This window comes from Chionomys nivalis, chromosome 18 (genome assembly GCF_950005125.1).
Source record: "Chionomys nivalis chromosome 18, mChiNiv1.1, whole genome shotgun sequence".
Classification (NCBI taxonomy): domain Eukaryota; kingdom Metazoa; phylum Chordata; class Mammalia; order Rodentia; family Cricetidae; genus Chionomys; species Chionomys nivalis.
In genome coordinates, this window is record NC_080103.1 from 53,223,962 (window position 1) to 53,247,963 (window position 24,002).

Sequence of the window (24,002 nt, forward strand, 5' to 3'; positions counted from 1 at the left end):
TGAGGAGTGACGACCCACCCTGTTGTGGAATATTATATTACTTTAATGAAGAAAAGATGTGTTACATTTGTTTACCCTGCACTTGTTTAATTAGGTAAAGATGTGCTGCTGTTTTATCTCGCCTGCCTATGGCACTTGGTTGCCACAATAAAAAGCTGAGTGACCAATAGCTAGAAGCAGAGGGATAGGTGAGGCTGGTGGCAGAGAGAAGTATGAGGATGAGTCAAGAGAATGAGGAAAGAGCCGGGCGATGGTGGCGCACGCCTTTAATCCCAGCACTCGGGAGGCAAAGGCAGGCGGATCTCTGTGAGTTCGAGACCAGCCTGGTCTACAGAGCTAGTTCCAGGACAGGCTCCAAAGCCACAGGGAAACCCTGTCTCGAAAAACCAAAAAAAAAAAAAAAAAGAGAATGAGGAAAGAGAGAACGAAGGAGGGACAAAGAAAGGAAGTCACCTGGGGCCAGTCAGCCAGGCACATCCAGACCCCAGAAGCAGGAAAGTAGGACATATAGAAGGAAGGAAAGGTAAAAAGCCCCGAGGCAAAACATAGGTGAAGAGAAACAGGCTAAATTAAGTTATAAGAGCTAGTGGGACGAGCATAAGATAAGGCTGAGCATTGTAATACTTTGGAAAGCAAAATTATAATAAAAATATATGATTTTTTATTTGTAGGAATTTTCCTATTAACATAAAAACACTGGTATAAAAGAATATACATGTTAGAGATGTTTACTGCATGCCTTTGTCATTGGATAAAGATAAATTAGACTTCAGGTGGAAGTTGGTTAAGTAAATTATGGTTCATTCAACCTGTAGACCAATGGGGAAACCATGAATCCATAATGAAGACTGAGAACTATCTGGTGTTCTTTGAAGGTGTCCCAGGATGCAGTTCAGAGTAGATAGACAAGAGGCACAGAAGTAACTATCACAGGCACACACACACACACACACACACACACACACACATAGCCTACATGTATCTGATCATGTAAGTATGAGGAAAGAGGGCATGTTCTTATCATATGAATACATTTCCTGTATTTGTAAGGTAATACTCATTTCTTCAGATTAAGAAAAAAAAATATCAACGTTTTGGTTAAAGTAAATGCTGTGATAAAAATAGTCTGAATGTTTTTCTACTCATGAACTTGAATAATGATATGTGTGAGTCGTGAGAAGATGCTGCAGAGACTGCTTAGCCTACAGTCACCTAAGAAGAGACAGTCTCAGTGAGGTACTGTCTACACCAGGCTGGCCTGTGGCGGTTGTCTTGGTTGCCCTAACTGATGTGAGAAGACCCAGCCTGAAAGTGGGCAGCACCATTCCCTAAGTTTGGGCCCCTGACGAAGAGTAGAGAGAGCTAGCTAAGCACATGTGTGCCTTCTCTTCTCTGTGCTCGTGACTGCGGCCGAGATGTGACTGGACATGTGAGCTTCAAGTTTCTGCCTCCTTGATTTCCCGGCAATGGTGGACTGTCACATGGGATTGTGAACTAAAATAGACCTCTCTCTTCCCCTAAGGAGTATTCAATCACGACAGAAATGGAACCAAAACAGGCAGTCACCAAAATGTTGGCGCAAGTTATCACAGAGTAGCAGGTACAGTGTCAGGTCCCATACAAGTACACTTTTTTTAATTTTAAAAGGTGTATTTTTATATACGCAGTTTTCATCGTGAGTAAAATAAAACAATGAAGAATTTCAACTAACTTCTACTTAGATTAAACATTAGTTTAAGAAGAAACTTGAAGTGCCATGTCAATACTTAGGTATTATTGAGTAATTTCCTAATGTATTTAACTCTGATTTAAAGTAATAAGAATGTCTAAGTGTTTAATTTTTTTTTTCAATTTTCCATCCTAAAATAAGCTAAGGGCTGGAGAGATAGCTCAGAGGCTAAGAGCACTTGTTCTTACAGAGACCTGTGTTCAGTGTCTAGAACCCACGTGTTGGCTCACAACCGTCTGTAGACACATACATGGTATATATATATATATATATATGAAAGCAAAATACTCATACAAAGAAAATTAAACAAATCTTTAAAAAATTATAAGTAATTAAATCTATGCCTGGAAAAATGACAAAGTGAGTGTGCAGGCAGAGGTCAGAAGAAGGCAGGTGGTTTGTCTGCCTCTGCCGTCCTCCACCTTGGGTAGGGTCTCTCACATGATAGGAATCGCCTTCTCAGCTAGGCGGGCTGGCCACGAGCTCTCAGGATCTGCGTCTTCACTCCAGTGCTGGGGTTACAGGCATGTGCACCACTGTCTGGTGTTTCTGCTTTTGTTTCCTTTTGGTATTAGGATGCTGGAGATTCAAAGTTGGGCCCTCACACTTACAGAACAGGCATCCTTCCCCACCCAGTCCTCTCCTGGTCTGTGAATTTTGTTATCTTTTTCGTTTTGTTTTGTTTTAGTTTTTGCTTTTCCAAGACAATGTTTCACTCCGTGGCCCAGATCGTCTTGGGAATCGCTGTGTGCTAGCCGCCAGTTTACGACAATCCTCCTGTCTCAGCCTCCAAACGAAGAAGGGACTACAGGCCTGAGCCACCGGAGAGTGTGTTGGGATGGTGTCTCAGGTATTCCAGGCATTCCTCAAACTTTCTAGGTAGCCAAGGATGAACTTGAACTTCTGCCTTCTGCTTGAGCTCCCAAGTGTTGGAATCACAGGCATGCACCACCACACCTGACTTTCTGTACTGTTGGGGATGAAATCCAGGCTTTCTACCCACTTTCTCCTGACTGAGCCACGTCAGCTTAACTGTATCCCCAACACAGGTAGCTTTTGTCTTGAGTTCATCCATACATATACATCATCTCTTTTAACCGAGAGAAGCATTGTCTATTAACTAGAAGCTACATAACTGTGAGGAAGTTCACCTTACGCCTAAGCAGTGCTTCAGCAAAGGACAGTCACTAGTGAAACAGGACTGGAATAAACTCTAGGTTGAAGACACCTAGAGACAGGCCCCCGTTTTCAACAGACCAGCTAGCTGTACCTGCTGGCGGTCAGTGTTCCTCCACTTATCTCTTTCAGTGAAGAGGAGATTCGGAAAGTCTAGACTTGGCAGCACTTGCGGGGAAGGAGGGGAGGCGCTCTGGTCCCTGCGGAGAGTTAGTGAGGAGCTGTGGGTAAGATCAGTCGGGCCCCAGCATCTGTCTTCCAGAGCCGCAGGCAGCCCTTCTTCCTCCAGCTGGGAGCCTCGCTTTCTCATGGACTATGGGTTGGAGAGCCATTTGCTCCCTGACCTAATCCAAATCGATCTTTCAAGAGGGAAGAACATTCATGGCACTTCAGTGGAATCTGCCGAACTCGACTGTAAGACATTAAGCCGCGCTTGGCTGGCGTTGTTCGAACTGCCGCTGAAAGCTGTGAAGACCTTCCGTCTCTGGAGATGCAACCGGTAAGCAGACAATAGCTGCTTCTATCCAGGAGAAGATGTGGGATTTGCATATGACTGATTATTAGAAGGCAAAGAATTGTGGTCTATCGTTCTTTAATAAAAACTATACTCGAGGGCTCTGTCGTGATTCGTTATCTGCACCTTTCCAAACCAGAGGGGGTTTTTTCCCCCATGGTTTGGAAAATTCCAGTGGCACTCCGCAGCTTCCTTATTGACTGAAGCCAGCAGGCTTCCCAAGGGGTCTTATCTGCCAGGAACAGCCGTTACTACAAGCTGTCAGACAGGTTCAGTGGGATTACAGAGCTGCCAGAGAGCTGCAGGCCGGGCAGGGTGAACCTTTCTCCCTGGCTTTCTCCTTTCAAGGCCTGCAGGCTTTGACCTGCAAGTCGGTGCCTCAACAGTCTAATCTGTCACACAAATATGCCCTAGCAGCCGCGGTGATGCCCTCTATTACGTGGCTTAGCTTTGCTCCCAAGGTACGTGTTTAAGAGAGTTGCTGTATAAATTGCCGTATTGAAGCTATGCCTGGTATTTCTATAAAACCCTTTGAAGACATGATATAATGATTCAGGTTTATTAATAGCAGCCAATGAGAACAAGGCCTTTCCTCTAAGTTCAGCTCCTAAGAGCCACCCTAAAGTAACAAATCAACAACAGCCTTCGGTGGAGGCCAGTGGCCTGCAAACTCTCAAGTGCTCCGTGCTTGAAGGATTGAGTTTTAATCCTTTGAAATGACTTCTCCATTCTCTGCCTATGGTGACAGATGCTCTTCCATTCTGGCACTGAAAAAAAAAAAAAAAAAAAAAAAAGATTTCAGGTTGCAGTTGTTCCTGACGGTTTAGGGAACTGTTTTCAGTTTGTAAAATTGAAAAGAAAAACCAAATGCGGTGAAGTTGGCATCATCTTTGACATCTGTCACTCTAGAATGAATTCCTAGGCAAGCATTGCCCGCTTTATTCCTAAAATAGAGGGAAACTGGCTAAAGGATTGAAAGTGATATTTAAATATAAATTCTTACTGTGGAGGACATTTGGCAGGATGCAAGGAACAAAGAGTATGAGAAGTAAGATTGGGACTTTGATTCATCAAATCGCAAAATTACTTTTTAAAAGAGATTTATTTATCTATTATGTATACAGTATTCTTTCTGTCTACATGTGTTCCAGTAGGCCAGAGAGGGCACCAGATCTCATTAAAAGTGGTTGTGAGTCTCCATGTGGTTGCTGGGAATTGAACTCAGAACCTCTGGAAGAGCAGTCAATGCTCTTAACCACTGAGCCATCTCCAACCAGCAGAACTATTTTAAATGTCACCTGCACTTAGGACTTTCTGACGATGAAGTCCCAGTGGGAATAGCATTCCCTTTGTTTTTCTGGGTTTTTTTTTTCTGGTTATTTTTGTTGGTTTGTTTTTGTTTGTTTTTTTGAGACAGGGTTTCTCTGTGGCTTTGCTTTTTTTTTTTTTTCGAGACAGGGTTTCTCTGTGGTTTTGGAGCCTGTCCTGGAACTAGCTCTTGTAGACCTGGCTGAGGGGGTGACTGTTGTTTGGAGGCCACCAGTTATGAGGCTTTTGTTTGTTTATTTATTTTTTTTTCTGGCAGCCAGAACAGACTGAAGCAGTCGAGCAGGATGAAAAGATGGGCAGAAGTCATATCCTGTGGGCTTACAGGTTGAGCTCGGGGATTCAGAATGCAGTCTGTAAACACTGAGAATCTAAAAGACTTAGGCAGGGGAGGGTCAGGTGAGTGCAGGGGGTGGGGACATTCACCATCCAGTATTGCTGCTTCTTAGGACAGTATGATGAATCTGTTGACATTCAGAAAAGAGCTTCTCATTTTACAAGCTTGTACTGAAACCCATAACTAACTCAAGCAGCCTTTTGCACCAAAATTATGTCACTAGTCAAAAATTAAATGACAGCCTTCTAAAGTGCAAAGTTTTCGAACTCTGTAATGTGCCCGTGAGACCATGCAGAAACAGACTGATCAAGCTCCGAGAATCTACGTGAGCCAAGTGAGCAACTTAAAGGACACGAATAATATCATTCCCATTCTTTTCTCTGGATATGGGAAATCAAAAACCATAGCCCTTTTGATTATATTGATACTGGCTCAGAAATGGCAGGGTAATAATTCACAGTGGGAGTGGTCACCGAGGGTCATTTTAGACTTAAGAGGATTCAATTTTATTATTTCTAGGATTTTGACGAAGTTAGAGAGAACTCCGTTCGTTATGTATTTCTTTATTTTTATTTTTATTTTTTTAATTTATTATGTATACAATATTCTGTCTGTGTGTCTGCCTGCAAGCCAGAAGAGGGCATCGGATCTCATTTCAGATGTCTGTGAGCCACCATGTGGTTGCTGGGAATTGAACTCAGGACCTTTGGAAGAGCAGGCAATGCTCTTAACTGCTGAGCCACCTGTCCAGCCCTCTTGTTATGTATTTCTTGAAGCCTTTTCCATTTAAGTGTGAGCTGAACTTCATCTGATCCTGCTGGTACTACAGGACACTATCTGCCTCGCGCTTCCCAAGGGGAGGCACGGACTGTACCTTCTTAGCAGGCTCTCTGGTTATGTCACCTAACTCCTCTCGTCTGTCTGTCCTGGCCTGTAATTGACCTCATTCACACATGCTCTTGGGTCCTCTGTTTCTCCAAGAGTCTCCAGGAGTTGGAATGTCTGCACGGGGAATTAGTTTATATTTTGGCTCGTTATTTTGTTAACGTAACACTCTGGAATGCAATCCTTGCTTCTCTTCAGCCTTGACAGCTCTTGGCAGTAGCTGCTGCTGACTTCATCATGAATTCCACCATAGGGAAAAGCACTCACTCCTCTTTCCATTGACAGCCTTGCCTCAGATCTTCCTCCTGGCTTCTCTGGTGCCTCTTCTCTCCTGTCCTCTGAGCCAGCACTGGACTTCACCTTGTACTTGAAGCAGACAGCTTGCTGTTCAAAGCTGTTCCTCTGTGCCTTTGCATGTGCTGTTCCACCAGCATGGAAGTCCCCACTATTATCTCCCCAGCCAACATCTGCTGCGGCTTCCTATACTAAGTCTGTCTGGAACCTTTTTGTCAGAAAACTGTATGACTTCTCATTGGGTGTTTTCCTAAAGACTATGAACAGTCAGTCAGGTTTCAAACCTGGGACAAATGACTGGGGGGGGGCATTTAACATATCAGAGCTATTTAACACTAACCTGTTCAGATTTCCTAAAGACAACAGATTATAGCGATATTTTATTCATGTTTTAATACATAAAGCTTGCCTAAAGATCAGAAGGGCAAAGCTGAGCCACTAGAGGTCAGGCAGTGGTGGCACATACCTTTAATCCCAGGATTGGGGAGACAGAGGCAAATGAATCTCTATGGGTTCAGGGCCACCCTGGGCTACACAAGATCAATGCTGAAACAAATCCAAGTGGTGGTGGCTCACATCTTTAATCCCAGCACTAGAGGGAATATAGAATGAGAGGAGCGAGAGGCTCAATATGCTTAGTCTACTTAATCAGTTTGTGTTTGCCCAGGCTTGGTAGAGGTAAGACTTCTCTAGTGGCTTGGCTACTTTCCTTTCCTGATTTTCTGTCTCTTGGTTTTTATTATTCATGCTACAATGGAAAGAAGCCAAGTAAAGGGTAAGCCTTTGACAGCATGGGGAGAAGGGAAATCAGCTGTGCGAGGAAGGAACAGGTAGCCAGAAAGGAAAGTCTCAGTTTAGAAACCAGTTGTAGCTGGGCATGGTGGCACACACCTTTAATCCCTGCACTTTGGGAGGCAAAGGCAGGAGGATCTCTGAGTTCAAGGCCAGCCGGGTCTATAGAGTGAGTTTTAGGACAACTATGGCTATACATAGTTGTTTCAAAAAAGAAAAATAACAATAATAAGCAAACAAACAAACACCAGAAAAACAGAAAGAAAAGAAAAAAGACAGAAAGGAAGGGAGGGGGAAAATGGTAGTGTTTGCTATGAACTCTAAATGCCACTTACTAATCCTGTGATCCTGGGTGAGTTACCTTCCCCTTCTGCTCCTCAGGTTTCTCATCTGTAAAGTGGAGAGCGCATGCCATGTTTCTCAGGGCTATGAGGGTCAGTGAGATGATAAAGCATTTAGTTTTTGTGAGTTTTTCCTTCACTGTATTGGAAGAGAGCCAAGTGACTGGTCTAAACTGCCTACTAGCTCAAACTCTAGTGAGGTTCACGTATGTACAGTTGGGAGACATGTAGGCCATTGGGCAGGAGAAGGTGAGGACACTTCCAAGTTGCAGATCACAGAGGCAAGTGGGTCAGCAGCTGTCTGCTGTCTAAGGGACAGGACTATGGGGGCATCAAATGTGAAGTGCAGGGTTTGAGGAACTCGTCTCGGGCACAGCGTGCTCCATAGGAACTGGCTGACTTCAAAGCATAAGGACCAGTAAAAGTTGAGAATATTTATTCCGCCAAGATCTTAAGATGTCCTTAGTCCACTGAAATGTGGCCAAAAATACCATGGGCCCTAAGAGGCATGCTGAAGCAAGAACTTCACCTTCTGTCAGGTATCAGACACTGCCAGATAGTGAACTTCTTAGATCTGGATATCCACAAACAGAAAGAATTCCTCTTTGAATGCCTCCAAGACTCTGAAGGTGTCATACAGTTCCTGTGGAAGTCAGAAGAGGGAATGGAATCCCCTGGAACCAGGGATCTGGAGTTACAGAAGATTATGAGCCATCTGTGGGTGCTGGGGACTGAACCCAGGTCCTTTGCAAGAGCAACAAGGGCTATTAACTGCTGAGCTGCTGTGGGACAATGGTCTGTACCTTGTCACTTGTATTTTAAATAAATGTTGATTGGCCAGTAGCCAGGCAGGAAGTAGTAGAGGTCACTTGTATGTTAAATAAATGTTAATTGGCCAGTAGCCAGGCAGGAAGTAGAGGTCACTTGTATTTTAAATAAATGTTGATTGGCCAATAGCCAGGCAGGAAGTAGAGGCAGGGTGACCAGGCAGAAAGTAGAGGTGGGGCAAGGAGAACACGAGAATCCAGACGCAGAGGAAGTAAGATGTGATGGCCTCACCGATAAAGGTACCAAGCCACATGGCTAACACAGACAAGAGTTATGGACTAATATAAGTTATAAGAGCTAATAAGAAGCCTGAGCTAATAGGCCAATCAGTTTATAATTAATGTAGGTCTCTGTGTGTATATTTGGGACCAAAAGGATGTGGGACCTGATGGGACAGAAAACCTCTGTCAATACCGAGCCATCCCTCCAGCCTCGCAACTGATGTAGTTTTGTTATGTCAACCCATGAACTGCGGGCTGTGATTCTAGGAATAGTATTGTAAATCTTGCTGCATTGCTCAAGCTGTCCTGCATATGAGTGACCTGGTGGTCAGTATGAGATCTGGGTGGTAGACTAGTTGTGCACAGGTCTAGCTGTGCATAGCTCAGTGGTGAACTCAGGTAGACCAATCACCTCCTTGGCCTCTCCAGTACTTTCCAAGTCCCTACTCTTCCCCATTTTGGTTCTCTTGCCACCAAGTGAAGCAGTTAGTTACAGGGCCGTGCTGTGCACAGAGCTGTGCTGTGCACTTCTGTAACTGCTTGCGTTTAGAACCAAGCGGCAAAGTCTAGAGAGAAATAAACAGTGTGGGCTTGTCCTCTCCGTATTTCTTCCCTGGGGCTCCCCTCACACGGTGGCCTCTGTCACCATCCGACTGGACTGCTCGACTGTTTGAAAGCTGGAGCAGAAGGTAACAGAGATGCCCTGGGGATTTCTGCACTTTCTCCGAGCATCCGTCAGGAGCTCCAACCCAGCTCTGTAAGCCGGAATGGTTAATATTGACCATTCAGTTGGCAATGACTAGACGCCTGGAACTCTGTGAAAGAGTTAAAGTGTGTTACAGAGTAAGAAGACCCTCCTTAAACGTGGCAGGTACCGGTCCATGGTCTGCAGACCCCACGCAAGCATTCATTTCACACTGCTTCCTGGCTGTGGATGCCGTAGGACCAGCCATCTTCTTCTCTTCCTCCTGCTGCCATGCCTTGCCTGCCGTGATGGGCTGTACCTTCAATCTACGAGCCAAATAAACCCGGCTTTTCTCCAGCTGCTGTTGTCTGGTATTTTATCACAGTAACTAAGGTAGACGTCTTCCCCGTGGGCTCGGTGCCCAGTTCCAGCTCTGAGTCTGAATTCTAGTCTGGTCGAGAGACACTGAGAGACCCCAGACATCTGCAATCCAGCCATTCTTTTTAGAGCACAAGGATGGAGGCTGTGGCCCACCAGCTAGGCTTCATAGCAGAGATACCCAGAATACTCTCTACCCCATCTGTCTTTCCCCTCAGCAGTTATTCCTTACTGAACTTGTCTTGACTGCATTCCGGGGCATGTATCCAAACCTGTGGGTGTGCCTTCAGTTTTCATTACTACATTTTATCAGAAAGATTTCTCCTGTTTTCCCCCTGTCTGTAGCATGTAGACTAAATATAACCATGATTCATGTATTAAACACGCATGCATTTAATTTACTCCCAGGGTAAACAGAGACATAAAACTTCTCATACCTCCAGGCGGTCTTGACTTCGGCATTGAACTTTGTTGGGAGCTTTGTTCCTCTTTTATTTGAACAGTCTTTGGATATGTAATTATGAGGTTGCCGACTGGCGTGCAGGGTGAAAAAAAAGTTCTCAGATTAGTGAATGTCTTCTCCATTTAAAGAAAACACTTCCCTTCCCCCAGAGTTCCTGATAGGAATGGAATTACGACTGGATCACTAAATATTAAAAAAAGATTTTTAAAGATACATATTAGATAAGCTATACTGACAATAAAACACTGTGTTCTAAGGTAATTAATCTTTATTACCAGAATATTATTTTAGTATTGCTAATGATATTGTTGGAACATTTAAAAACATGTTTTTTTCCAGCAGCAACTGTACATGGGAAGAATCCACTTCAGTAATTGAGTTTGTATGTGTGTTGGAGTGGTTGGTTACATGAGGGGTTTTGCTTTTTGCTTATTTTTGCTTTTCTTCCTTTCTAAGTTGCCTTTGTCTTAACACGCGCTTCTACCATCAGATAAAACAGTGCTTGTAAACATGATGGAATTTTAGAAGCGAGGGTGGAGGTGAGCATTGGGAGCTGTTAGGCTCTTGGCTCATTCGTGAGATGAGGTCTCTGTGTAGTCCAGGCCAGACAGCCTCCTGCCTCAGACTCTCAAGTGTTGTGATGACGGTGTGCACCGCCATGCCCAGCTTGGGAAACTGAGGCAGAATCTACCTCAGGCCCATGGAACCATCACCAACAGGCTTTGCTCTCAGGCTCTCAGCTTCCTCATGTGAACGTGCTGGCGTTCCCATTCATTCTGTTTATTTACCTCCAACACTTTTGGGTGAGACTCAGAGCAAAGTTTAAACCCTTCCTGTTGGTAGCATTCTGTGTCCACATGGTGTGTCCACATAGTGAGATGGCTATGGTGAAAATGGGGCAAGAAGACAACATTTGATCATGATCGCACATGTCAACCCTTACAGTCATGAGGCTGACATTAGTTATTTAGTGTTTTTTTTTTTTTTTTTTTGGTTTGTTTGCTTTTTTTGTTTGTTTGTTTTGTTTTAATTCTGGAAACAACTTCAAGGCATTATTTCTTGAGGATCAGAGGTTAAAAAAAAAGTAGCAAGAAGCACGCATATCTGACTGACCTGCCCCACAGTATCCTATACAGCAACCTTAAAAACGCAGTGACTGCCAGGCGGTGAGGGCACACTCCTGTAATCCTAGCACTCGGGGAGGCAAAGGCAGTGAATCTCTGTGAGTTCTGGTCTACAGAGCGAGTTCCAGAAAGTGCTCCAAAGCAACAGAGAGAAACTCTGTCTCTAAAAATCAAACAAAAAACAAAAAAAATTAACAACAAAGCATACAGTGACTAGAAAGACAGCCCAGAGGTTAAAAGGATGAGCTCGGTGCTCAGCATCCATCTCAGCAGTCCACAGCTACCTATGACTGTAACTCCAGGGATCCTACGCCTTTTTTTGTGGCCTCCATGGGCACTGTTCACATGTGCACATAACCATATATATACAAATATATATAACACAAATATACGCACAATTAACAATAAAATCTTCAGGGGTTGGAGGGCTCAGTTGTTAAAGGCACCTGACCGCTCTTCCAGAAGACTTGGGTTCAATTCTCAGCACACACATGGGAGCTTACAACCATCTGTAACTCCAGTATCAAGCAGAGATCCAAAACCTTTCTCTGGACCCTGCAGGCACTGCGGGTATTGTGGAACACATGAGCGCAAACAGGCAAAGTACCCATGCTCATAAAGTTAAAAATAAAGACACGAATGAATGAAATCTTTTTTAAAAAGGGGAGTAAAACTCACTTCCTCAGGCAAGGATGATAGATAAGATCATGAGACACGGATAAGGGATGGGCTCTCGGTAGGTTTCCAGTCCAGGGGCTGAGGAAGCCACTGCTCCCTTCTCCTAGGCAGGCTGATTGCTCCACCTGGATCTGTGCCCACATGGGCAGGGCCTGTCTGGCCCCAGAAGGCACTGAGTTTGGAACCCTATGATGGAAATGCAAGATCAAGTTATCTTTGAACAAATTCAACCCCATCCTCTTTTTTAGGGCAATTACAAACTTTTCCTAAGGGCGTTGACCTTTGCAATGGTTGTCTGAGTTGGATGTGGTAGCTCAGACCTGTAATCTCAGTATGCCAGAGGTTGGGACAGGATTGATTTAAGTCTACAGAATGAAATACTCTCCAAAGAAAATGGAGAAGGGGGACTGACCTGAAATCTTGAGATCATAGGGTCATATATATCTTGGTTTTGGAATACTGTGACAGAGGCTGGAGAGAGGACTGGCAACCAAGAATGCTTACTGCTCCTCTGAGGACCGGCTTTGTTCTCAGCACCCTTACCAGCCACCTGTAAGTCCAGTTCCAGGGGACCTGACTCCTCCTGTTCTCCATGTCCATCCACACACTTAGCAACCATACACACATACACATAACTAAAAATAAATCTTTAAAAGTATCTGTATGGCCAGGTGTGGTGGCTCATGCCTTTAATGCCAGCATTTGGGAAGCAGAGGCACGTGGATCTCTGTGAAGTCACGGCCAGCCTGGTCCACATAGTTCTAGGACAGCCAGAATTACATAATGAGACTATGTTTCAAAATGAACAAACAAGCCTGGCGATGGTGGCGCACACCTTTAATCCCAGCACTCGGGAGGCAGAGGCAGGCGGATCTCTGTGAGTTCGAGACCAGCCTGGTCTACAGAGCTAGTTCCAGGGCAGGCTCCAAAGCCACAAAGAAAGAAACCCTGCCTCGAAAAACCAAAAAAAAAAAAAAAAAAAAAAAAAATGAACAAACAAAAACAAAAACACAACAAAATAAAAATGAAATCTGTGTGACAATCCAAGTGAAGTGGCATATACCCGTGATCCTAGCATTTAGAAATCAGAAGCAGGAGGATCAAGGTGAAAAATGATCTTTGTATAAGAAGCTTGAAGCTTCTGTTTCAAAATTAAGTAACAAAACAAAACAAAAAACAACTTCTGATGGCTGATCTTTGTCAGCTTGATTGATTTATAATCACCGAAGAGATTCCTGAGGCACACGCACCTCTGGCTGCATTTCAAAGATTAACTCAGATGGGAAGACTTAACCTGAATTTGGTGGCAGCATCCGTGTGTTCTGGGATTGAATGGAAATATAGGTCTGCACTCTAGGCTTCCCGTGAGGTGGTTTAAGAAGCGAGACCTGCAGAAATTCCAGGGCTCAACTTGCCTTTGTTTCCTTTAAGGTATGACAGAAGACTGAGAACCAGTGAGACACGAACACACCGGATTGTCTAGAAAAAATAACTGTAACACACACGACTGCTAAAGGAACCCCGTGCCTCAGCCTGCCTGTTTGCTCCCTTCTCCTCCATTGAGCCAGCGCCATTCCAGCCTGCTTGGCTTCCTGCCTTCCCAATGCTAAATCGTTGGTGACAGTGCCAATGCCGTAGCTGTCAATTCATGAAGCACCAAAGAGTTTGCCAAGCCTCTGAGAAACAAGTATAAACACTGCAAGATGTCCTGGTCAGCCCCTAATTTACATGGGAATCTGCAAGATAAGACAGAAAAGGTACGGAGATAACCGAACAATCAAAGACCAAAACCTTGCTATGGTGGATTACACTCTAGATCAAGCCAGTTCTGTGGGTGTGTTGCCTTGGAATGACCTGTTTCCAAACTTTTATTGCAGTATAATACACTTATAGAAAAAAATAGGATTTATGTATTTAAGATCATTAAGTAGTATTACATAGTCACAGCTGAATTACTAATTTCTGTGACCCAAACTAGAGTTAAAATTGTGACTTCACTTTATAGAACATTCTCAGGCTGACCTGAACTTCTCACCTTCCTGGCCCTGCCTCCCACATGCTGAGATTCCAGGTGTGGGTCCCAAATGCGGTTTATTTGTTGTTTGGGATAGAATCCAGGTTTTTGTGTCTGCTCAGCATGCATTCTGCCAGCTGAGCCCTAGCCTTAGCCCAGTTCACATCCTCAGTTTAAAGTAGTATTGGATTTCATTGTGGTGTGCTGTATTCTGAGTCACGCCTAAAGCAATGCACGGCATGGCATACTACATTGACCAGAGGATCTCATGACTTCTGAACAAGTTAGTAAGTTGAATTAAGGGCAGAGTTCAATATATAGATATGTGTGTGTGTCTGCATGCAGCTTACAGCATTTTAAAACTCTGTTAACCACAAAGAATAAAAAGATTGTGCAACCCATTTGGAAGGGAAACAATTTCTGAGATAGAGATCAAATTGTGTTTATAGAACCCATTATTGGCAACTTTGCTATCACAGTCATTTCCTGTGGGAATATTCTCTGGGGAGTATTTTTATGCCTTGACTATTCACGGAATATAGCCTCGGGTTCCTGCAATAAAAATATATCAGCATTGCCAATATGGAGGTATGAACGTCATGGTGTAACATTTCCTATTAAGAATTAAGATTATTTTGAAAACTGTCTTTCCTATTCGTTGCTGAAAGATTTTTTTTTTTTTCCCAAAATGTGTTTATTGGGATGGTTCCCACTCATCTCGAATCTGGTGCTTTTCAGTGATGCTTCCTCCTGAAGGAGCATCCTTCTGTCAGTCTTGCTTTCCCACCTGTAGGCTGACAGAGGACAGTGGAGCAGCCGACACACAGGACTACCGTCTGTGCATGGCTAAAGACCGTGGTGATTTTATAGCATCCTGGGCACTTCACATCCATAAAGTAGGAATTGGGGCTCTGCACCAGGCGCTTTTTCTTGTGTTTCCTCTTTTCCTCCTCTGGAAAGGGATGAAGGAGATCCTTTGCGAGAGGCATGTTCTCGTAGGGAGGTCGTCACCGCCGGAAAGGTGAAAGAATTTTAAAACAACACCAATAGGCTATGGTCTGGTGGAGAGCCGAGCAACAGACTGGAAACCGAGGCCACTGTTTTTTATAACACTGCTATTATTGGAAAAGTTTCATCATGCACAGTGTTTAAGATGCTGAATGCACCACAACACAACAGGGGATAACAGTTTCTGTCCTTAGGAAGTGAATGAATTTTGAATTTTTTTTCTTAAGGGCGACAAAACATGCATACAAATTTGTAAAAACTAAGTAGTTACAACAATCTGCGTCAACAAATATGACCAAGATTTGTGTGTGCGTGGCTTGTTTGTGCATGGTGTGCATGTGTGTGTACTGTATTATTGGACTTTGGTAGAACTTGTGATTCTGTCCTGCTTCGAGTTGACTTCCTGGTGAGGAAGGCAATTAATTGAAGATAAGGATGGGTAGGGCCCCCCTCCTCCTCTTCACATTATTCTGTTTTTGAGCGAGTGTGCCACAGCCTCGTTGTGGAAGTTAGAAAACAGAGGGTCTCCACCTTCCAAGATGTGGGTCCCGAGGTTAGAACTCAAACTCAAGCTGTCAGGCTTGAAGACCTGTGCCTTTGTCTGCTGATCAATTCCGTCATTTCTTTAGTTTAGCTATAGTGAGAGAGGGTCTCACTAAATAGTTCAGGCTGTCCTCCACTGCCTCCACCCTATGCTGCCTCCTTCCCCAGGGCTGAGATGACCAGCTGTATACCACCATACCAAGCCTAGGATGGTAAGATTTCCACAGACACAGACGTAAGGGACATTATTCCAGGAGACAGAGAGACGGGTGCTAACAAGTATACTACACATCTAAGCGATGGAAATTAGAGAACGGAACCTTTGGTGCAGAAAACACAGCTTACATGGAGGACCATATTGGAGTAAGGACCGAGCTATTTGATTCTGTAATGCAAGCACTATTTACTCAGTTATTGCTTTTTGAGAACTTGAGTACCTACTAAGTGCAGGTGTGACATGTTTTGTTTAATGTAGGGATTAACGTTGGATGAGCACACATCATTTTTGCAGAAGGAAAAGCAGATTTAAAGGAGAGGAAATCGAGGTGATTTAGGACATAAAGGATTAAAAAAAATCCTTAGCAAAAAGGAATTACTGAAAATTTCCTTTTTTATTATTTATTTTTATGTGCATGGTTGTTTTGCCTGAGTCGACCTCTGTCTACTTTACTTGGTGCCCGCGGGGGACAGAAGAGGGCATCAACCACTGGAACTGGAGTTACTGACCGCTGTGAGCTATCAGGCATGGGAGTCGAACCTGTGTCCTCTACATGAGCATCCAGCAGCCCTCTTAACAGCCGAGCCACTTCTCCAGGTCCGCAGATTCCTTTGCACCAGCTCCAGGCGGGGAGGGAACTGATCGGAACTGCGCTCCAGAGAGATACACCTGCATTGCACTCGATCCGTCCAAACAGTCTTTGTTACCCTCAAGCTAGGACTTGCTGCACCAGAGCCACGCCTCACGCGGGGGGCAGCAGGGAGGGGCCGGGCAAGGTGGCGGGATGGCAGCGGGACCCGCTCCACCTTTCCCTCCCTGCCGCCCCGCTGGCCCCGCCCCCGGAGCGCCCACCTCGGGAAGGCAGCGCTGCAGCCCGCGCGCCCCGTCGCGGCTCCAGTTCCGGGGCATGCGCGCTGTCGCGCCCGCCCGCCCGCGCCCTCCCTCCCCGCCCCCCCACGGCCCGCCGCAGCAGAGTTATGCCAAGTATGTGAGGAGCTGGCGAGGACCGGCCGCGGTCATGGAGAGCCGCCGCCTCCGCCCGCGCGGGACTTGGAGGCAGCCCCGCGCCCAGTGCGAGCTGGGCTGCTGAGGCTGCGCGCATGGCGGAGCCCAGGCGGAGGACGCTCGGCCGGCACCGGGAGCACCGCGCTCCGGGGGCGCTCGAGCTGCGTGCGGATACCGTGGTGGCTTCGCTCTCCGAGGCACGCTTGGCTCCCCGCGGGCTCGTGGGCCCGGGCATGGAGCAGCCCGCGTGGGGGAACGGGATGCGCTCTGAGCAACCAGGCGCGCGGGTCGCATGGTCTCGCGGGGCTCGGGAGGCCGCCGCTCTGGGCCGCGCGCTCGCTCGCGCCATTCCGGGCCCCGAAGGCAGCGGCGACGCTGACGACGACGAAGACGACGGGGAGGACGAGGGCGCCGACTACTATGAGAACCTGCCCGCGGGCTGTGCGCCCGAGGGGGCGGAGGCGCTGCGGGCCTCGCCTTCCCCAGCGGCGGGCTCCTCCCCGGGGGTGGAGGGCGGCCGCCGGGAGACGGGCAGGCTGCAGACCCAGTTGCGAGAGGCCTATTATCTGCTGATCCAGGCCATGCACGACCTGCCCCCTGACTCGGGCACGCGGCGGGGCGGACCCGCGGGAGCCCGGGCTCGGGGCCAGCAGCCACCTCTCCCTCACGGCGCAGCCGTGCGCCCAGCCTGCAGCCCCCGAGGCGGCGACCGCCCTTCGCAGCCGCAGCAGGTGTCCCCGCCCCGGTCGCCTCCTAAGGAGTCCGGGGTAGGACTGCCGCCGAGTCCTCGGATGAGGCTGTCCAGTTGCAGAAGTCTCGAGAGCCTCCGCGGGAACCCCCAGCCCCCGCTGCTCCAGCGGTGGGCGAGCGACAGCTGTATCTCGTGCGCCGCGCACCGGGACAGGGACGAGACCTCGCCACGTGTAGGTGGGATGGACGGCTGGAGCCGGGGCAGCCACCGGGCTGCTGCGTCCTCCGCCTTCCTGCCTTCCATCTGCCAGGACCCGGGCCGGTCCTCGGGACGTCCCTTTAGGGATCTTGCGGGGACCTCTGTGATACCCAGCAGCCAAGAGGACCGTCCCGAGGGGCCTCCGCTCCTCAAGCCACCTGCGGTGACGGTCAAGAAGCTGCAGAGGTGGATGTACAAAGGACGCCTGCTGTCCCTGGGGATGAAGGGTCGCGCTCGTGGGACAGCACCCAAAGTTCCCGGAGCGCAGGCAACTTCTCCAAATTTGGGCAGTTGGAAAGTGCACGAAAACCACGTCCTCTCGGTGACCGCGGACCAAAGAATCGCACTGACAGGTAGGACACCGCGGTCAGTGTGTTCAGCAACGCCGTGAGCCTCCAGGGCGGTGGTTCTCAACCTTCCTAGTACAGTTCCTCATGCCGTGTGACCTCCAACCACAAAATCATTTCGTTGCTACTTTGCAACTAATTTTGCTGCTGGTGCGAATCATAATATATATATTACATATGCCGCCCGGTGGGGGTCTTGACCCACAGGTTGAGAACCCTGGCTCTCCTGTTTTTGATGTGGGCTTCTGTCCCGGCCAATGTTTTTGCAGTAGGTCGCGTGACTCTGCCAATGTCATGCATTAGAACTGTGTTCTTTTCGCCCTCCCTCTTCCTCCCTTCCTGCTTTTTCCTTTCCCTTTTCGAAGTTTTTCCTCCTCCGAAAGTCAGCGTGTCTCCTCCCTTAGAACAACAGTGAGCAGAAGCTAAGTTCTTTACTTGCTTTTTCTGTAGGTTTTGAGATGACCGGCACTGCCTTGATTTTCCTCTGTAGCTCTCGGAAAACCCTAAGACTTGGAAAGTTTGTGAACTTGAATTCCATCCAAGGTAGAATTTTACAGGCTTCATAAACTGTCATTTTACTTACTAGACTCTTTCTCCTCCAGGCCCTCACACATACTTGAGCTCAGACATGCATGTGAGCATGCTGGCCACACACACACACACACACACACACACACACACACACCATATAAACCAAACTAAACCCAAATCAAAGATTCTATCCACTTGTAGGATGAAAAAAAAAAAACCAACCTAGGATACTGGCATAGTAATGAAAATAAATGTCACTCAGATCCACGCCCAAGTACCCAAGGTCACTTGAAAACTTGGGAAACATTATTTATAGTAGAAAAATATTTTTAAAAGTCTGTTTGTCCTTATATAGTGCTCACACTCCTTGGTTTGGTATGTGCCTGTTTTTCCGTAAGCTCTGAAGGTCTAGGTTATCAGTTGTAGAAATCTCTGAATTTTGTTGTCAATATCAAAATTCTCTGGGGAAAGAAACAGATCAAAACCACGTGGTGTCTTGATACCCTGTTACATACAGGGACTGTCAGTGAAGCGTTTAAAAAATACTGAGTACTGAAAGTATTTGAGGCTTTCACAGGAAGTGCACATCAGCCTAGGTGTGGTGGCGCACACCATTAGTCCCAGCACTCTGGAGGAATAGGCTGGTGGGTCTCTAAGTTCCAGGCCAGCCTGGCCTGCACTGTGAGGCCCTGTCTTTAAAAAAAGAATTAAAGAGGAAAGATTACAGATCCCACAGAATTGGGTTATTACACACCATCGTTAATCAATAAAACACAAATGTGACGAGAAGCAAAGATCACAAGAGTTCTAATTAAACAATGATTTTATATGATATATAGATAATATATATTCAGATAACATATATTCAACAATAGATTCTGTTTCACCCAAGTAAAGGAGTAGTCTTGTCTTTGTCAAGAGAAGGGCACTTTACCAAGCTCACATAAAAAACAAAAATCTTTAAGCATAAAAAACCCCAGGCCGGGCGGTGGTGGCGCACACCTTTAATCCCAGCACTTGGGAGGCAGAGGCAGGCGGATCTCTGTGAGTTCGAGACCAGCCTGGTCTACAAGAGCTAGTTCCAGGACAGGCTCCAAAACCACAGAGAAACCCTGTCTCGAAAAACCAAAAAAAAAAAAAAAAAAAACAAAAAACAAAACAAAACAAAACAAAAACCCCAAATCAACAACAAACCCTCTCCCCCGACTTTCCCAGCTCTAAAGTACTGGTGTCAAAGTCTGAAGACCTTCAAGCTCCTTCCACTTGGTTCAATTCAACTCTCTGATAACTTTCACTGATAACTAAACTCCTTGTAAAAACAGTCACCATCGAATTACTTTAGTCATTGTGTAAATACTCAGGGAATTAAAAGTATATTTCCTCGAAGGATGAATTTGCTGCTCTTCTATTATGACATTAAATACAAATATTAAAACAAAACACTGCAATTAAAATTAAAACTAAATATTGCAATTACTATAGCAGTATTTTATAAGAAATCTAACCTAAAGCTGCCAAAATCTCCGACCTAAACTCTGGCTCCCTTACTTCTGTTCATATCACACATCTATTCTTTAGGAAGTAAAAATAACAAAATAGTTTTTTGGCATCTGTGGATGCGGATAGTTTTCTTGGTGGTTTGCTGGTCTGCACCAACCTGGATTCTTCCACCAGCTCCACTCCCATCTCTTCTCCCCACCCAAGATAAGGCCATTGTCATGCAACACAAAGGATCTAGAGGTAAGGAGTCTGCTGAAGGCGTCTTGCTGGGGTGCAGACTCACACAGCTGCTGTGCACGGATTCACACTCTGTTCTCAGAACTCAAAAACTTCTCCATATAAGGTCCAAGGGACTCAAAATCTTCTAGAGGCTTGATCCAATTAATTTTATTAAATGACTTGGCCTGAGGAGATGGATGGAGTTTTATAAAACATGGTTTAGAGTTCATGCATAGAAGATGGGATTCTAGAATAGTCTCTAAAACTTTTAAAAGAATTTAGTGATAATTTAATTTAGTTCACTTTTTTTTAACTAAAGTATTTTTTAAGATGTATTTTATGTGTTTGCGTGCTTGAACGTATTTGTGGGCACTACGTGTCTGCCTGGTGCCTTGGAGGGAGTGGAATGATCCATGTGGGTGCTGGGAATTGAGCCCAGGTCTTCTGCAAGAATAAGTGCTCTTTACTGCTGAGCCATCTCTACACCCTTACTATATACCATTTAAATTGATGTTACTTGGAGTACACTTTTGAGTCAGTTTGTTGAGTCGTTTATATAGCTCAGTGGTAGAGTATGTGCGTAGTATTTCTTGTATTTATATAGCTCAGTGGTAGAGTATGTGCGTAGTAGGGTCAAGACTTGGATGTGATTACAGATCCACTCTTCCACCAACCCACAAAAGAGAATAAAATAAAATTTTCAAAACTGTTTTCTTCTGAGAAATTGCAGAGTCTAGCTTTGAAGCAGTCTATTCGTAGCTGTACAAAGGAAGGTAAATATTTTAAAGGGTTTATATCACTTTCTAAGTATTTATAAGGATATTTTTTTTTCAAAATAAGATTACAATTCAGCCGGGCGGTGGTGGCTCACGCCTTTAATCCCAGCACTCGGGAGGCAGAGGCAGGCGGATCTCTGTGAGTTCGAGGCCAGCCTGGTCTACAAGAGCTAGTTCCGGGACGGGCACCAAAGCTACAGAGAAACCCTGTCTCGAAAAACCAAAAAAAAAAAAAAAAAAAAAAAAAAAAGATTACAATTCAGAAAATAATAGCTGTGTAATGACGTGGAGCTGCCTACTCTGAGTATTAAAATGTTTGGAGACTCTTACGGGCTGTTATGACATGGAAACAAGTGGCTTTCTGTTTTGCTATCTGGCTCCAAGAACCATTAAACGTTTCCTGTATCATGATGCCAGCAGTCGGATGCGTTTACGTGTGCAGTGTTCACAGATTGGCCAATTTGTTCCTAATTGAGATGATTATTTAAGAAATCTAAAGTCATTACACACAGTAAATATTGTCAAGTTTCTGCAAGCCTTAAAATTATGAAGGAATCATAGTTTATTTGCCAACTGCACTTCATTATAAGTCTTAATTTTAATTAGCGTGCAATTTTTAGAAATATATTTGGAGCATCGGTTGAGTTAGTTTGGTTATTCTTTAATTGAGCTTTTTTGACTCCACTTTTGCTTCTGTGAAAGACTTGCTATGTTACTTAATAATTTAACCTAGAAATTTTAAGGTAGTGTTAATTAAATGGTGTGATCTTCTTTGCTGCTTTTGTAGCCAGTGCTGGCCTTGAACTCCAGATCTATGCATAACCGTACCTCATTGGATGGCATCCAGGGCATTGTGCACACTGGGCAAGCACTGTACCCACTGAGTCACAGCCCCAGTTCCCCGTTTGTATGATCTTTTTGTTTGCTTTTTGGAGATAGAGTCTCTACAATAGCTCTGAAATTCAGTAATTTACACAGCTCTGCCTGCCTCCTGAGTGCTGGGATTAAAGACCTGTGCCACTATGACTGACTCTGCCCCTCCCCTTTCTCCTCTTTCCCTTTTAAGATTGATTTATTTTTATCTTAATGTGTATGACTGTTTTGTTTGCGCACCACTAGTGTGCCAGGTGCCCACCCAGTTACAGACGGTTGTTGGCTGTTGTGGGGGGCTGGGAATAGAACCTGAGTCCTCTGGAAGAGCAGCCAGTGCTCTTAATCGCTCAGCCATCTCTCTAAGACCCCCAAGCCCCAGCTGGTATGATCTTTAACCATCTTAAGTAAAGTTGATACCGTGATACAGATCCCATCTACTACTTTTCTGAAGTATTTGAAACTCCGGTTTCTTTATTGTTCTTGCATCGATTCCCCCCCTTCACCCCCCAAGCATCCTCAACATTAGTAGCAGCAAGTGGTCGGTTTCTGACTGTCTTCTCGCTTGAAATCCTGTGTGGGACAGCTTGGCGTTCTGGCCTTTGGAAGCAAGTGCAGCTTTTTTGTTTGTTGTTTTGGAAGAGCGCCATGGAACATTGGAGTTGCTGGTGGCTGGAAAACTTTGAGAATTACAAAATCAGCAGAAAATAGTGTCCTGCTGGTTTGAAAGTCCTGTGCTTCTAAATCAATGGTTTGCAATCAAAGAGATGTCTGTGTATCTTCTGAGAACATCTTAGGCTGTTTTCTAGGCCCTTGTTGCAGAAGGTTTGGTGTTCGCTGTTTGAGAAGGATGCTTTCAAACAGTGTGCCTATGGACCTCCTGGAAAACCGTAGAGTTGGGCAGGGTCCTGAGCTTCTGCGTTTTAATAGGCTTTTGGTGGACAGATGGTACCGTTTGGAAGTCCGCTCTTTAGTAAGGGCCTGGAGTTCTCATGTGCCTCAGCTTTGGAATGACTTTCTTATTTAATACCTGATGCTTATGCTGACCCCAGTTAGAGCAAAGCAGAGTTCTCTGCTTCAATCTTGTATGGATTAATAGTTAGTACTTACTTATAATACGTGATGTATTTGAGCAGTTATCTTAATTGATCCCATCTCTCACAATCAGTGTTGGAGTTTTGGAATCTGCCAGAGAGGTGAATGTGGAAGAACCGTAGTCTATAGGTTCTGGACTTCTGGACAAACCTTCCATGCTTCTTTGACTTTAGACAAGATACTCAGCTTCTTGTGGCTTTTTTGGGCCGCTGTGAGAATACTAAAATTATGCGGTACAGTGTAGGTGCTTGGCAGGCGTCGTGAGGATACTGCCTTACCCAGTCAGGGTGTGAGAAGATTGAGGAGTTAGGCCTGGGGGAGCTTTGAGGTTGAGCTAGAGAGCACCCCCAGCAGTACTTACTTATCCTGCTCCCCTCTCTTCTGTGCTGCCCTGTCAAACACCTCCTGAGATCCCAGTAGGCAGATCTCTGCGTTCTATGCCAGCCTGGTCTACAGTGTGACTTCCAACACAGCCAGAGCTACACAGAGAAACCGTGTCTTGGAAAAGCAAAAAGCAAACAAACAAAAGAAAACCATCTCAAACTTTTCCTTTCTACTTTTTCAGTCTCTGATGTGTCTGTCACATGTGAGCGCATAGTTTGCTTCAGGGTTTTTATTGCTAGTCATAAAAAAAGAAAAGAAAATGTGTCTTTTCTCCACCTCCTTTCAGATTTATTTGGGAAGTGCACACACAGGTTCATCTCCTTAAACCAACAAAACCTAAGCATAGGCATCAATGTCTGATGCTTATAGAATTGGTTTTATTTGAGGGTTTTAAAGAGAAGGAAGGACACTGCTTCTGGATTCTGGAGCAATGGAAAGATGCCGTGGATGCTGGACATTTCCAGTTAACGACGAAATGCACTGCTGCTTAGTCAGCTGATGCTGCGAGAGACGTACCAGTTAAATGTTCAGTATACTACACCCTCTGTCTTTACTATGAAATCATTGTTGAGAAAATAAAATGGGCTCAAGTAGTTTACCACTATGCAGCCTACTTTTCTCAGTGAAAAACTCTCCCAAAGTCGCCACTGTTGCATTCTCTTACAGATTTTCAAAATAAAATCATTTTTTTTTAAATATTTATTTATTAATTATGTATACAATATTCTGTCTGTGTGTATGCCTGCAGGCCAGAAGAGGGCACCAGACCTCAT

At 45.3% G+C, this 24,002-nt stretch overlaps 2 protein-coding genes across 3 annotated transcripts in view; one reads left to right on the forward strand and one right to left on the reverse strand.

Annotated features, from left to right (window-relative positions):
• Positions 1-14,519: 14,519 nt before the first annotated feature.
• Positions 14,520-14,789, reverse strand: LOC130889843 (40S ribosomal protein S27-like). Its single transcript, XM_057793789.1, has one exon. The coding sequence runs from the start codon at positions 14,772-14,774 to the stop codon at positions 14,520-14,522; it is 255 nt and encodes an 84-aa protein (XP_057649772.1). The 5' UTR covers positions 14,775-14,789.
• Positions 14,790-16,586: 1,797 nt separating this feature from the next.
• Positions 16,587-24,002, forward strand: part of Syde2 (synapse defective Rho GTPase homolog 2) — a 33,601-nt gene continuing 26,185 nt past the window's right edge. For both annotated transcript variants that reach the window (XM_057792860.1, XM_057792861.1), the window contains exon 1: positions 16,587-17,860. In XM_057792860.1, coding sequence (XP_057648843.1) covers positions 16,654-17,860 — 1,207 coding nt within the window. In that variant the 5' untranslated portion in view covers positions 16,587-16,653. The remainder of the gene's footprint in view (positions 17,861-24,002) is intronic.

What these genes read in the sequence shown, in the direction of transcription:
- LOC130889843 (XM_057793789.1), bottom strand. Translation starts at nt 14,774, where the DNA reads ATGCCTCTCGCAAAGGATCTCCTTCATCCCTTTCCAGAGGAGGAAAAG.